This window comes from Cebus imitator, unplaced genomic scaffold, assembly GCF_001604975.1.
Source record: "Cebus imitator isolate Cc_AM_T3 unplaced genomic scaffold, Cebus_imitator-1.0 Scaffold473, whole genome shotgun sequence".
NCBI lineage: Eukaryota > Metazoa > Chordata > Mammalia > Primates > Cebidae > Cebus > Cebus imitator.
In genome coordinates, this window is record NW_016107788.1 from 151,577 (window position 1) to 163,441 (window position 11,865).

At 44.1% G+C, this 11,865-nt stretch overlaps 1 protein-coding gene across 2 annotated transcripts; it reads right to left on the reverse strand.

Annotated features, from left to right (window-relative positions):
• Window positions 1-3,077: 3,077 nt before the first annotated feature.
• SIGLECL1 (SIGLEC family like 1) lies at window positions 3,078-8,714 on the reverse strand. Of its 2 annotated transcripts, XM_017512458.2 has the most exons (5): window positions 8,530-8,714; window positions 6,988-7,269; window positions 6,755-6,860; window positions 4,517-4,673; window positions 3,078-3,499 (listed from the first exon to the last, which is right to left on the reverse strand). In XM_017512458.2, exons 1-4 carry the CDS (start codon window positions 8,552-8,554, stop codon window positions 4,523-4,525), a joined length of 564 nt encoding a protein of 187 aa, XP_017367947.1. In that variant the 5' UTR covers window positions 8,555-8,714; the 3' UTR covers window positions 3,078-3,499; window positions 4,517-4,522. The 2 variants fall into 2 exon arrangements, with proteins under 2 accessions (XP_017367947.1, XP_017367949.2); XM_017512460.2 differs by lacking the exons at window positions 3,078-3,499; window positions 6,988-7,269 and having other exon boundaries at window positions 4,523-4,673; window positions 8,530-8,551.
• Window positions 8,715-11,865: the final 3,151 nt, after the last annotated feature.

Here is an 11,865-nt window from a genome sequence, read left to right on the forward strand (position 1 = left end):
CTCTCAAAATCCCTCCTCCTCCTTTAATTTACAACCTCACATCAAAGGTTGGAAAGAGCCCTGGGCTGGTTCCAGCTGGGGCTTTGCCAGTAACTCGCTGGATAGCTCTGGGCAAGTTCTGTCCCCTTTCTGCTTTCCCCTCCTTTTCCTCCTCGGCAAAATGGGAGCGTTATTGCAGAACATGTAAGGGTCCTTCAGACTCAAAAACTCTGATTTCTCACATATGTAATCTCAGCACTTTGGGAGGCTGAGGTGGGAGGACCATTTTGAGCCCAGAAGTTTGGGACCAGCCTGGGCAACATAACGACACACTGTCTCTATAAAACAATTTAAAAAATTAGCCTGCCATTGTGGGTGCAGCTACTCTGGAGGCTGAGGTGGGAGGATCTCTTGAGCCTGGGAGGTCGAGGCTGCAGTGAGCTGAGATTGTGCCACTGCACTCCAGCCTGGGTGACAGCGAAGACAGTGTCTCAAAATAAATAGATGAATAAAATAATAAAATAAAATTCTGATCTCTTCCCAGTCTCATTTACTTCTCTAGGCCCTGGTGTGTGCATGAGTTGTCTTCACAGGTGATCTCTTTTCCCTCCCCCTAAATTATCATTTCTTTTTCCATATTTACCACCTAGTCTCAGGTTCCAAAGAGCTCCAGCCTGGTCCTTCCTCAGCACTGTTTCCTTGAAAACCGAATGTCCTCCTGAATTTTTGATCAAGCGAGTTTGGTTGACTTCCTATTACTGCTTTCAGTGACTCCAGATGCTCCCGACAGTGTACACAAACACGGGGAAATGACTAAGGTAGAGTAAGCCTAACCGATTCGCTGACCCGGGAGTCCCCGGAGGCCTCGCCAACCTCCTTGCACGGGGATACCCACCCCGTGAAGCCCCGCCCCGCGAGCTCACGCGGGTCTGTCCAGAGCCAATCAGGGCCTGACCCTTCGCGCGGGCGGTGCTGGGATGCGCAGCCTCATAGGAGAGCGCGCGGGTCTCCAGAGCCAGAGCTAGTCAGGAGCAACCGCTGCTCCCGGGTCCCCCAGCCAATGGCGGAATCGTTTTCCCTGGGCATGTGGTTCCAGACCCCCACCAGTGCTCTAGACTCCAGGCCAATGAGTTGCTAAGGGACATTCCTCTCTCAGCCTAGTACGTGCGGGAAGTCGAGCCATGGACAAAATGCCCAGTGCTGGACCCCCAGGGCTGGTAAGAAGGCACCCTGGGTGCTCCTTGTTTCCTGTCGTGCACCCGAGGCCCCTGTCCCTGAGAAAACGAGACACACCATGAAGCCCAGGCTCTCTGTTCCCATTCCCAAACCCGCCTCTGACCTATCCCCACCCCATCCCGGTTCTCTCTCCTGTTCCTCTTCTAGGTTTCATTCTTTTTTTCCTAACACTGGCACTCTCCCTCTCCCCAGCCTGGTCTGCCTCTCCCTCCCAAAGAGAGGATGTATCTTCAGTGGAAGCAAATGCCAAACCTGTTATATAGAGGCTTTTTTTTTTTTTTTGAGACGGAGTTTCGCTCTTGTTACCCAGGCTGGAGTGCAATGGCGCGATCTCAGCTCACCGCAGCCTCTGCCTCCTGGGTTCAAGCAATTCTCTTGCCTCAGCCTCCCGAGTAGCTGGGATTACAGGCACGCGCCACCATGCCCAGCTAATTTTTTGTATTTTTAGTAGAGACGGGGATGTTGACCAGGATGGTCTTGATCTCTTGACCGTGTGATCCACCCGCCTCGGCCTCCCAAAGTGCTGGGATTACAGGTGTGAGCCACCGCGCCCGGCCCTATATAGAGGCTTCTCTTTCTGCTGCACAGAGGTTTTGAGTTGAGGATCGAAGCCTCTATATAACAGGTTTGGCGTTTGCTTCTCATACAGCTGCACTGAGGCATGAAAAGAAATAACTCTTCACAAGTGAGGACAAAACCTCAACCTCTCACTAGAGCCCTTGAGGCCCTGCAAATTCTGGTCCTTCAGGAGCTCACACCTCAGTCACAGCAGCCTGCTCTGGGTTCCTGAACTCACTAAACCTCTCTCGTGTCAGAGCCGTGGATCTGCTGCTACAAATCCGGTAGGTCTCAAGGAAGTGTCACTTTTTCTGAGAGGCCTTCTCTGACTCTGTAATCCAACCTAGGTTCCTCTCCTGCACTTTCTCATAGTATTCTATCCTTTTTTCTTTCTAGCACCTATCAACATTGTAAACTATAAATTTGTCTGCATTTCTTCATTATCTATCTATGTAGATCATGACTCCAAGGAGGGAGGGCCAGTGTCTTCCTTCTTTCCCTCATCATCTGGCACATCTGATATTTCTGTGAAATGTGAACCGCCTATCAAGAGGTGCTTATGCATGTGGAGACTAACATAAATGTCCACCCTGAGTATAAGATGACCATCTAGCTGGTGCTAAGGATCACTGTATTTACTCACAAATACTGCCCCAGGGGAGAGATGACCCTCTTTCCACCTGCTGAAAACTACTAGCATCTGGCTAGAAGGGAGGTTGTCATCCATTCTGAGAGGAACAATACACATCTGTGGTCCCTTCTAATGCCAGAATCCCTTTCCCATTCCTTGCATGCCCACCTTTCAATCTGGCCAAGAAATATTGCAATAACTTCCTATCATCTTTACCTCCAGGCTTACCCCTTTTAAATATATCACATACGGGGTCAGGGTAGGAGAATGATGTTTCTGTATATATCTGGTCACTCCACTTGTTTGTTTCAAACCTTATGACAGCTTGTAATTAAATAATTTGACAAACATTCTTGAGATCTTATTGTATTTTAGGTATCATTGTAGGTGCTGCTGATAAAAGTAGAAAGCAAGGCAGACAAAATCCCTGTTCTCTTAGAACTTACATTCTAAGGGAGTCAGGATAAGGTCCTACAAGATAAAGCTCCAAAGCTCCAACGAATCTTGGCATTCAGGGCCCATTGTCATGCATCTCTGAACGGTACTTTTCACCCACTCTCCACCCAGATATGGGTCATGTGATGTTCAAGGGTGGGGGAGTGAAAGATCTTGCCCAAAGATATACAGCCACCAAGCGCTGAAGTTGGGATTCTATCCAAATATGATGGATTCAAAGCCTGGTGCTTTTGTAGGTGTATCTCAGGTACTGGGCACACAGGAGGGGCTCAAAAGCAACTTGATGGACTTGATTCATACTGCCACATGTATTTTTCCTTCTTTTGACACCTTCCCAGGGTGGAGCAGATTTCTTCTGGTTTAGCCAAACAACAAATTATGAAGTTTGCCTTCAGAGGTTCTAAGACTAGGTCTAAGAGTAACCCCTCCTATTCAATGGAGAATGAGTGTGAGGGGTATGTGGGAACTGAGAGGGCTTTGTGAGCTGAGGAGAGTCCAGGGGGCTCCAGGTTTATTATCACCTCCATGGTTTCTGTGGGCTCTATAAATTTTGCAGGCTTTTGTAATTCCAGGGATAATGGTGACTCCATGTCTGATGCACATTCCACAGGCTTAGCTGGCTCGTTTATCTTGCTTTTCCTGAAAGCGAGATGCAAAATAGGACAAAGAAAGAAGAATGTGGGAAGAGGTGAGGTATCCAAATCTTTAAAAGACACCCCTTGTGCACAGAATTAAGGCAACATGGAGTGAGCACTGGCTTAGCCCTTCTTCACAACCCCATGGTTGGAGCCTGCAACTGGTCTTCTCCTTCTGGTCCCTCTTGGCGCATCCTCAGTACCAATAACACTGACTGTTCCTCAGACTCCTCAGGGAATCCTGCCTGACTTCCTCATGCAGGTTTGGTCCCTCCCTCTTCTGCCCCACCGTAACTCCCTGGCTCAGCATTCCCTACTGTGAAGGTGCCTTCTCCACCAGTCTGGTTGCTCTCTGAGGACAAGGCCTAGGTTTGACCCATTTCTGAGACCCCACCACAAAGATTAGGAGATATTGAAGGAAATATTGGTGAAATTTAACAGATGGTTTACCCGCAGAAGGACATTAAATGTTCACGCAGGGTGTTAGGAGGGCAGCAGGGCAATTCTGATTCTGGAGAATCATAAATGGTAAATAACAGTGGGGCCTAGCAACCTTGGGCACTTTATCTTTCAAGCCCTGCTGAGGATGTGGGGTACAGGGTGAATGAAGGAGTAACCTGGGCTTGGTCTGATCTCTAACCACTTCAGGCTGACTTGGGCCTGTGGCATCTACACCAAGCTGACTGCGGCTGGCCAGGCACTCAGGGACCAAATCCTTTGGTTTCCACTCCAGTGCTACAACTGCTATTAGGATTTTCCCCAACTGCTTTTTCAGTGGGGATTCAATGTATCCGTGTTTGTGTGTGTGTGTGTGTGTGTGTGTGTGTGTGTGTGTGTAAATTGATTTTAATTGCTCTCTGGGCCTTTGCTTCCTATTTATAAAATGATCTGAAGGCACATTCTGGCATTAGGTGTCCTGCAAGACTGAGGATGATAACACCTTCAAAACACTGCTCCTTTCACTGTGGATCTTATTATCCGTATTCCCATAGACTAGATACCAGACACAATGGATACACACCAATATTCAGCTTTCAGAAAACGTGGTGACTATGGGTTTTCCTGGTTCCTCAGGCTTCAGAGACGTCTTGAGTTCTTGGCTTGCTCTGACTTTAGAGCTCTTTTTTGCTTTGATTGCTGCAGTTTTCTTTGCCTGCTTCTTTCTGATATGTTTCACTCTAAGAAAACAAGCTTTGGATTGGTTCTGGCTTTCCATCTCCCTGCATCCCCAAATGGGCTCTATCTTGACCAGAGCTACTGATTTAGCGCCTCAACAACAGTACCAGCTTGCTGTATGACCCAGGGCAAGCGACACATCCTCTCTGGGAATTAGTTTCACACCTTGAATAATGGGGATACCCTGCTTATTAGGCTGTAGGGCTCAGATGAGCTCAGCTATGAAAGGGCCTTGCAACTGGTGGAGAGATTGTTACTGGTCTTTAAGTCCAGTTGATTATACTTTGAAAATAGCTCCTCAGTTTGCCCTGCTACCTCACTCTTCATCTTTCTCTCCCCATAGCTGGCCATTCCCAAGTCCCACCTCTCTGGCTGCCCCTCATCACTTACCCCAGATCAGGCCTACTATTTCCTGCTTAGTCCCCTGCACCAGCTTCCTGCCTGACCTCTGACCTTCTGGCTCTCACTCTCTCTGTGTCCCACCCCAAGCTCAAGCTTTCCTCCACAGTTTAGCACTCTTTCATGGCTCCCAACTGAGGATTCAGTCCAAGCTGTCTGGACAGGCACCCCTGCACAACTCTCTGGCCTGACTTCCTGCAATGCAACCCTTCTCACTCCAGGCTTCTAGCCAATAAATGCAGCTAAGTTTTAATACTCTGTGAACCAATGCCAAGGATGTCTTTCTACCTCATTTTTAGCCATTACCCGGCACTCTCAGCGCACCTGACATTACACAAAGACACTGGAAATGCCTCAAGTATGCCCCTGGGCTTCCGCATACAAAGGGTGGGTATCCCTTATCTGAAATGCTTAGGACCAGAAGTGTTTTAGATTTCTATTTTTTTTAAAGATTTTGGAATATTTGCATAATGATATATCTTGGGTATATCATAAATGGTAAATAACAAAAGTATAAATAATATGTATAAAATAAAACAGAAACAAAACCAAAATTCATTTATGTTTCATATATACCTTATACACATGGCCTAAAAGTAATTTTATCCAATATTTAAGATTATTTTGTGCAAGAAATAAAGTTTATGTACATCGAACTATCACATGAGGTCACTTGTGGCATTATGTCGGTGCCTCAAAAACTTTCGCATTTTGGAGCATTTTTTATTTTTGATTTTGGATTAGAGATACTCAACCTGTATTACACACACACACACACACACACACACACACACACACACATATACACAATTTTACTATAAGTTCTGGGGTACATGTGCAGAATGTGCAGGTTTGTTACATAGTTATACATGTGCCATGGTAGTTTGCTGCATCCATCAACCCATCATCTACATTAGGTATATCTCCTAATGCTATCCCTCCCCTAAATCTCCACCCCCCCAAACAGGCCCCAGTGTGTGATGTTCCCCTTCCTGTGTCCATGTGTTTTCATTGTTCAACTCCTACTTATAAGAACATGCAGTGTTTGGTTTTCTCTTCTTGTGTTAGTTTGCTGAGAATGATGGTTGCTAGCTTCAACAATGTCCCTGCAAAGGACACGAAGGCATCCTTTTTTATGGCTGTATAGTATTCCATGGTGTATATGTGCTGCATTTTCTTTATCCAGACTATTGATGGGCATTTGGGTTGGTTCCAAGTCTTTGCTATTGTGAATGAACAGTGCTGCAATAAACATACATGTGCATGTGCCTTTATAATAGAATGATTTATAATCCCTTGGGTATATACCCGGTAATGAGATTAACCTATACTATTAATACTTTCCACCAAGCTAATGAGTACTTAGCCCTGCAGGCCCACCACAGACAGCACCCCGGGTACTTGCTGCTGCCTTCTCCAGGGCTGCCAAGCCCCTCCTTGGCTTTCTCCTTTATAAAATGTACTGGAAGTGTCTGTTTTATGATGTAGCTTTATGCCTCTGTCGATACAGAGCCATCGTCCTGATGGCCCTGGATTGTGGTGACTGCATTTGGTGCCTCTTTCCTTCTTTAGACTCTAAGCTCCTTGAGGGGAGGGGTCCTGTCTTTGCTTTCTCTGAGCCAGGGCTGCAGCCAGGGCCTGCCAGGTAGTAGGCTCACAAGTGAATTTTAACCTTAGTACTCACATGAGAGGGAGGAGGCAGAGGAAGAGCAGCGCAATTACAATTCCTGCATAGATAGCACCCTGGATCAGCCCTTTCATGAAGGCCTGGGAAGTCAAAGAACTCTTTCCTGGAAGCAGAGAGCATGTGAGAAGTTTGGCTTTGGAACCAAAACTCTGCTCCATTCTCTAGCCCCAGTGCCTGTCCCCATCCCCCTTATTGTCCTCACCCAGTCACCGAGCCCCCTCCACCCTCACTTGACATCAGTAGAATGCTCAAAGCGTGGGTTCCGTTTTGATTCTTTCCCTCACAGAGAAGTCTCATGCCCATTTCTGGCTCTTCAGTTAGGCTGATGGTGCTGTTAGCCCAGGGGCCAAGCATGGTGGAAGTCACTTGGAGGCTGCCATCCATGCCATCCACACCCACAGGGACTCCTCCCATCCACCACTGCACAGAGGGTGTGGGGATCCCATGGAAGGAACAGCCGCACTGCAGTGTCTTCTCCAAGGAGCAAGAGGAGTTGAGCAGCCTAGTAGGTACTGTGGGGAGGGAGAGTCAGGAGTCAGCAAGGCTTCCTGGCTTCCCTCCTCCACTTTCTCCAGGATGCAGCCTTCTCTTTATTTGCTATTCACAAAGAGCTTCAGAAGGACTTTCTGGAAGCCCACAGGATTCAGGCCTCACAGACAAGTTCCCCTCTATCCTCTCTCCTCATTTGGCCTGAACCTGATCGCTAGACCTTCTTGAGGGGTGGCAAGTAAATTTTCTGAGGATCTACATAGTGTGTGATCCCTCACCTACCCAGCAAGGCTAGATGTCCAAGCCAGAGCTCCTACTCTGCTTCTCTTCTTCCCACCCCCAACTTTCCCCTTAGGCTCTGTGATCAATTTCTCCATCCTTCACTTACAGTCTGGATGCTGCTGGGCAAGTCACTTCCCTTATCATTGCTGTTTCCTAGCCTGGAAAATCAGGATGTTCGCTGAACTTCTCATATCATCTTTGCTATAAGAATGAATGCCCTGAGATTTGTAGTGCACCCAGCTCAGTGCATAGTGAAGTATTAGCCATTCAGTAAACACAACACCTTTCTCAATTTCCTTCTTCCAGTCCCAAGTGGCCTTTGATGGAAGATTCAATGGAAGCCAAGAGTACTATGGCATCTTCTCATAAGAATGTTGGAAACAGCCTTGCTCTACACAGAATAGATAGGACATGTTGGCCATTTGATGAACATGAAGGATTAGGAAGGACATTCATCATTGGTGCCAATAATGAGGAATCCATCTTCAGGTTTACATGCACTTTTTCGTTGAGGTTGTTTGAGGTTACTGGAGGAAAGGGGTAGTTTTCCCCTAACCAGTAGCTCTTGATCTTGGTCTCTTCACCTGAGTCACTTGGGGGTGCTGTTGAGGAATGTGTGGGGACCCTGATGCACAGCCCCCTCTACGGCTATCCTCTGAACCTGTCTTTTCCATCTGGCAAAGTGTGCCCATGGAAATGCTGAGAGACTTAACTTCAGGGCTTCCAGTAATGTCTGAAACAGCTATTAGTGCTCTCAGGCCTTTATAGCACGCACACTCTCAATCCCTCTCCTTTGCCCAATTTGCTATTTGCTTCAGACACCCCAGCCCTGTCAAGATCTGGCACACAGAAGATGTCTAATTCATATTGGTTATTTGGTATTTATGCCTGTATGTTCTCTTCCTCCATGCCTCCATAGCCCATCCTCTGCCCCATCAACACCCAGGCCCTGGAGTCTTGGCTTCCAAACACACCTCAATGCTGTTTCCTACCTTACTTACCCAGCTGTAGCAGTGGAAGCATCATTTGCAGCAGCAACAGTTCTCAGGGACAGCAGAAGCTGTTTACTGTGCTGGCTTTGACATCAGAACCGTATTGCTCAGAAGGAGCGAGGTGATGGGTAACTGAAAGAGGATGTGGGGATAGGGAGAGCAGAAAGTATTCTTAGCCAAGACAGGGGCTTCTGTCTCCGGTCATCGTGAAGACCTGTTCACCTGGAGAAGCAGGAATTATATGGGATGAGATGCTCATGAGCATGGAGGGACAGGGAGGCAACTAAGATTTTCTGTGAAGTCCCAGTGTCATGTCTCCTTTAGTCTTTGTTTTGTTCTTACGCTGTTGCCCAGGCTAGAGTGCAGTGGCTTGATCTAGGCTCACTGCAACCTCCATCTCCCAGGTTCAAGCAACTATTCTGTCTTAGCCTCCTGAGTAGCTGTAATTACAGGTATGCACCACCATGGCCAACTAATTTTTCTATTTTTAGTAGAGATGGAGTTTCACCATGTTGGCCAGGCTGGTCTCAAACAACTGACCCACCTTGGCCTCCTAAAGTGCTGAAATTACAGGCATGAGCCACCACGCCCAGTTTGTTTTTGTTTTTGAGACAGGATCTTTCTCTCTCTCTCTCCCTCTCTCTCTCTCTCTCTCTCTTTCTCTCACCCAGTCTGGAGTGCAGTGGTGTGATCACTTAAGATAGAAAAGTGTTGACATCCTCTCAGGAAAAATATGATAATGCTTAGTTTGGTGAGAAGTACAAAACAACATCTCCCCCCCAAAGTATAATTGTTTTGCCATAAGATTTGAAATGAATGCTGAAAGTAATATTATATAGCATGGCACAATGTTCCCTTTTATATTCCATGCAGATATTTAATAAATTTGTTCTCAGTAAAAAAAAGCTGCTATTAAAAAAAGAGATACTGTGAGATCCTGTCTCAAAAAAATGGCCAATTCTAATTCCTACTGGATATTGTGAGTTAAAAATCCATAGTAATTCCAGCCTGGGCAACATGAATACAAAAATTATCTGGGTGTGGTGGTATGCACCTGTTGTCCCAGCTACTTGAAAGATTAAGGTGGGAGGATCACTTGAGGTGGGGAGGCTGAGGTTGCAGTGAGCCGTGATCACGCCACTGCACTGTAGCTTGGGCAACAGAGTAAGACTCTATCTCAAAATAATTAAGTAAATAAATAAAATACATACATACATACATAGTAATTCTGAGAGTATGGTATTGACATGAGAATAAATAAAAATATCAATGAGACAGGCTATCTGGTTGAGAAAAATACCTATACAGACATGGTCACTTGATTTAGGATAAATATGGCACTGCATAGGAGTTGTGAAAGGACTGTCTTTTGAATAAGTTGTGTCAGAATAACTGGTTAGCCATACAGCAAAAAGAAATAAGACCCCTACCTCATGCCATACATAAAAATAACTTCTAGGGACAATGGGAAAGTCTTTAAACTTTTTTCTAGAACAGTGCTGTGTGAAGAAATATAATGTAAGCTATAAATGTGGACTACATGTATAATTTCAAATTTTCTAGTAGCCACATTAAAAAAGAAGACATAGTTAAAATTAAGTTTAATGATGTTTCATTTAACCTAGTGAAAGAAACCTAGGTTACTCACTAGGTTATTTATATTGAACCTAACTCAATGTTTCAACATGCAATCAACACAAAATTAGTAAGATTTGTACATTCTTTACAAGGTATTCAAAATCTTATATATATTTTACACTTACAGCACATTTCAATTCAGACTAGCCACAATATAAGGGCTCAATAGCCATATGTAGTTAGTAGCAACCAGATTGGTGAGCGAAATTCTTGAATACAACATAGGAGACTATCTTGGTAAGTTTTATGTAGGCAAAGACTTCTTTAAAAGGACCAAAAAGCACTAGCTATGAGGACATATGGATAAATGTACTGCATTAGAATTAATTTCTGCATCAAAAGATACAGTTAAGAGAGGATAAATGCAAGCCACAGGTCTGGAGAAGATACTTGCAACACATACAACATGCTTGCATCCAGAACAACAACAACAACAAAAGATCTTACAAGTCAACAAAAAGGCAGACAAATAGTAGACCTGAATAAGAAAGTCTGGAGCAGGGACATCACAAAAGATTATGGCCAATAAACAATTTGAATGATGCTCAAACTTATTTATCATCAGAGGAAGCAAATTAGAACCATAATGAGATACCACTACACACTCACAGTGACTAGATAGAAAGATTTATAATGCCACGTATGTAGAGGAAATGAAATTACAGGAACTCAAGCTACTAATGGGAATGAAGGTTGGTATAATGATTTTTAAAAAACTGTTTGACATTTTCTACTTAATTTGAACATGTGAACCCTATGCTCTGGCAGTTTTACTCTCAGGTATATGCCCAACAGAAATTTATGAACTATGTACCAAAAGAAATGTACAAGAATATTATTCATATTAACACTATTTATAGATGTTTCAACACTCAAAACAATGAAGAGCAGTGAAATGGCTAAATAATTATCATATATTCATAAATGGAACTATATAGCAAACAAAATGAATGAATGAATTATAGCAACCACATAAATCAATCCCATATTGAATGAAAGAAGGCAGATACAAAATAATATGTTATAATTTCATTTGGAAATACTTCATAGTTCAAGATGAGGAAAAGTAATAAATGGTGTTAGAAATCAGGGTAGGGGTTGTCCTTAGCAAGGATAAAGAGGGTAATGAATGATGTAGTACATGAGTGGCGTGTTTGGGCGTTGTTAATATTCTATTTCTTGACCTCAATGGTGGTTACACTGGTCTGCTCCCTTTGTGATAATTTGAGTTGTATACTTATGATCTGTATTAATACTTCTCTGTATAAAATTGTACTTTGATTTAAAAGCTTGTTTGAAAGTAAAGACAGAAAAACAAACAGAAAGGATACCAAAAGGAATATAGAAGAGTTGAGACAAATAGAAATCATGTACCTAGATGTTAGATTTAAACTCCAATACATCAGTGATTTCACTAAATATAAATGGCTTAAATTATCCGGTAATGGATCTAAGATCATCATATTGGAAAAAAGAAGCAAAGCCAAACTCAATGCTGTTTACAAAAGACCACAAACAAAGCATAAGTGTAAAGGACAATTAAACCAAAGAATGAAAACTATATACCAAGCAAATACCAACCAGAGAACAAGTAGACATACCTACATTAACATCCCGTAAAGTAGACTTTAAGCAAAAGGTACTACCAAAGATAGAATGGCGTATCTCCGAATGATAAGATGACATTAACAGGAATAAAGTATGTAT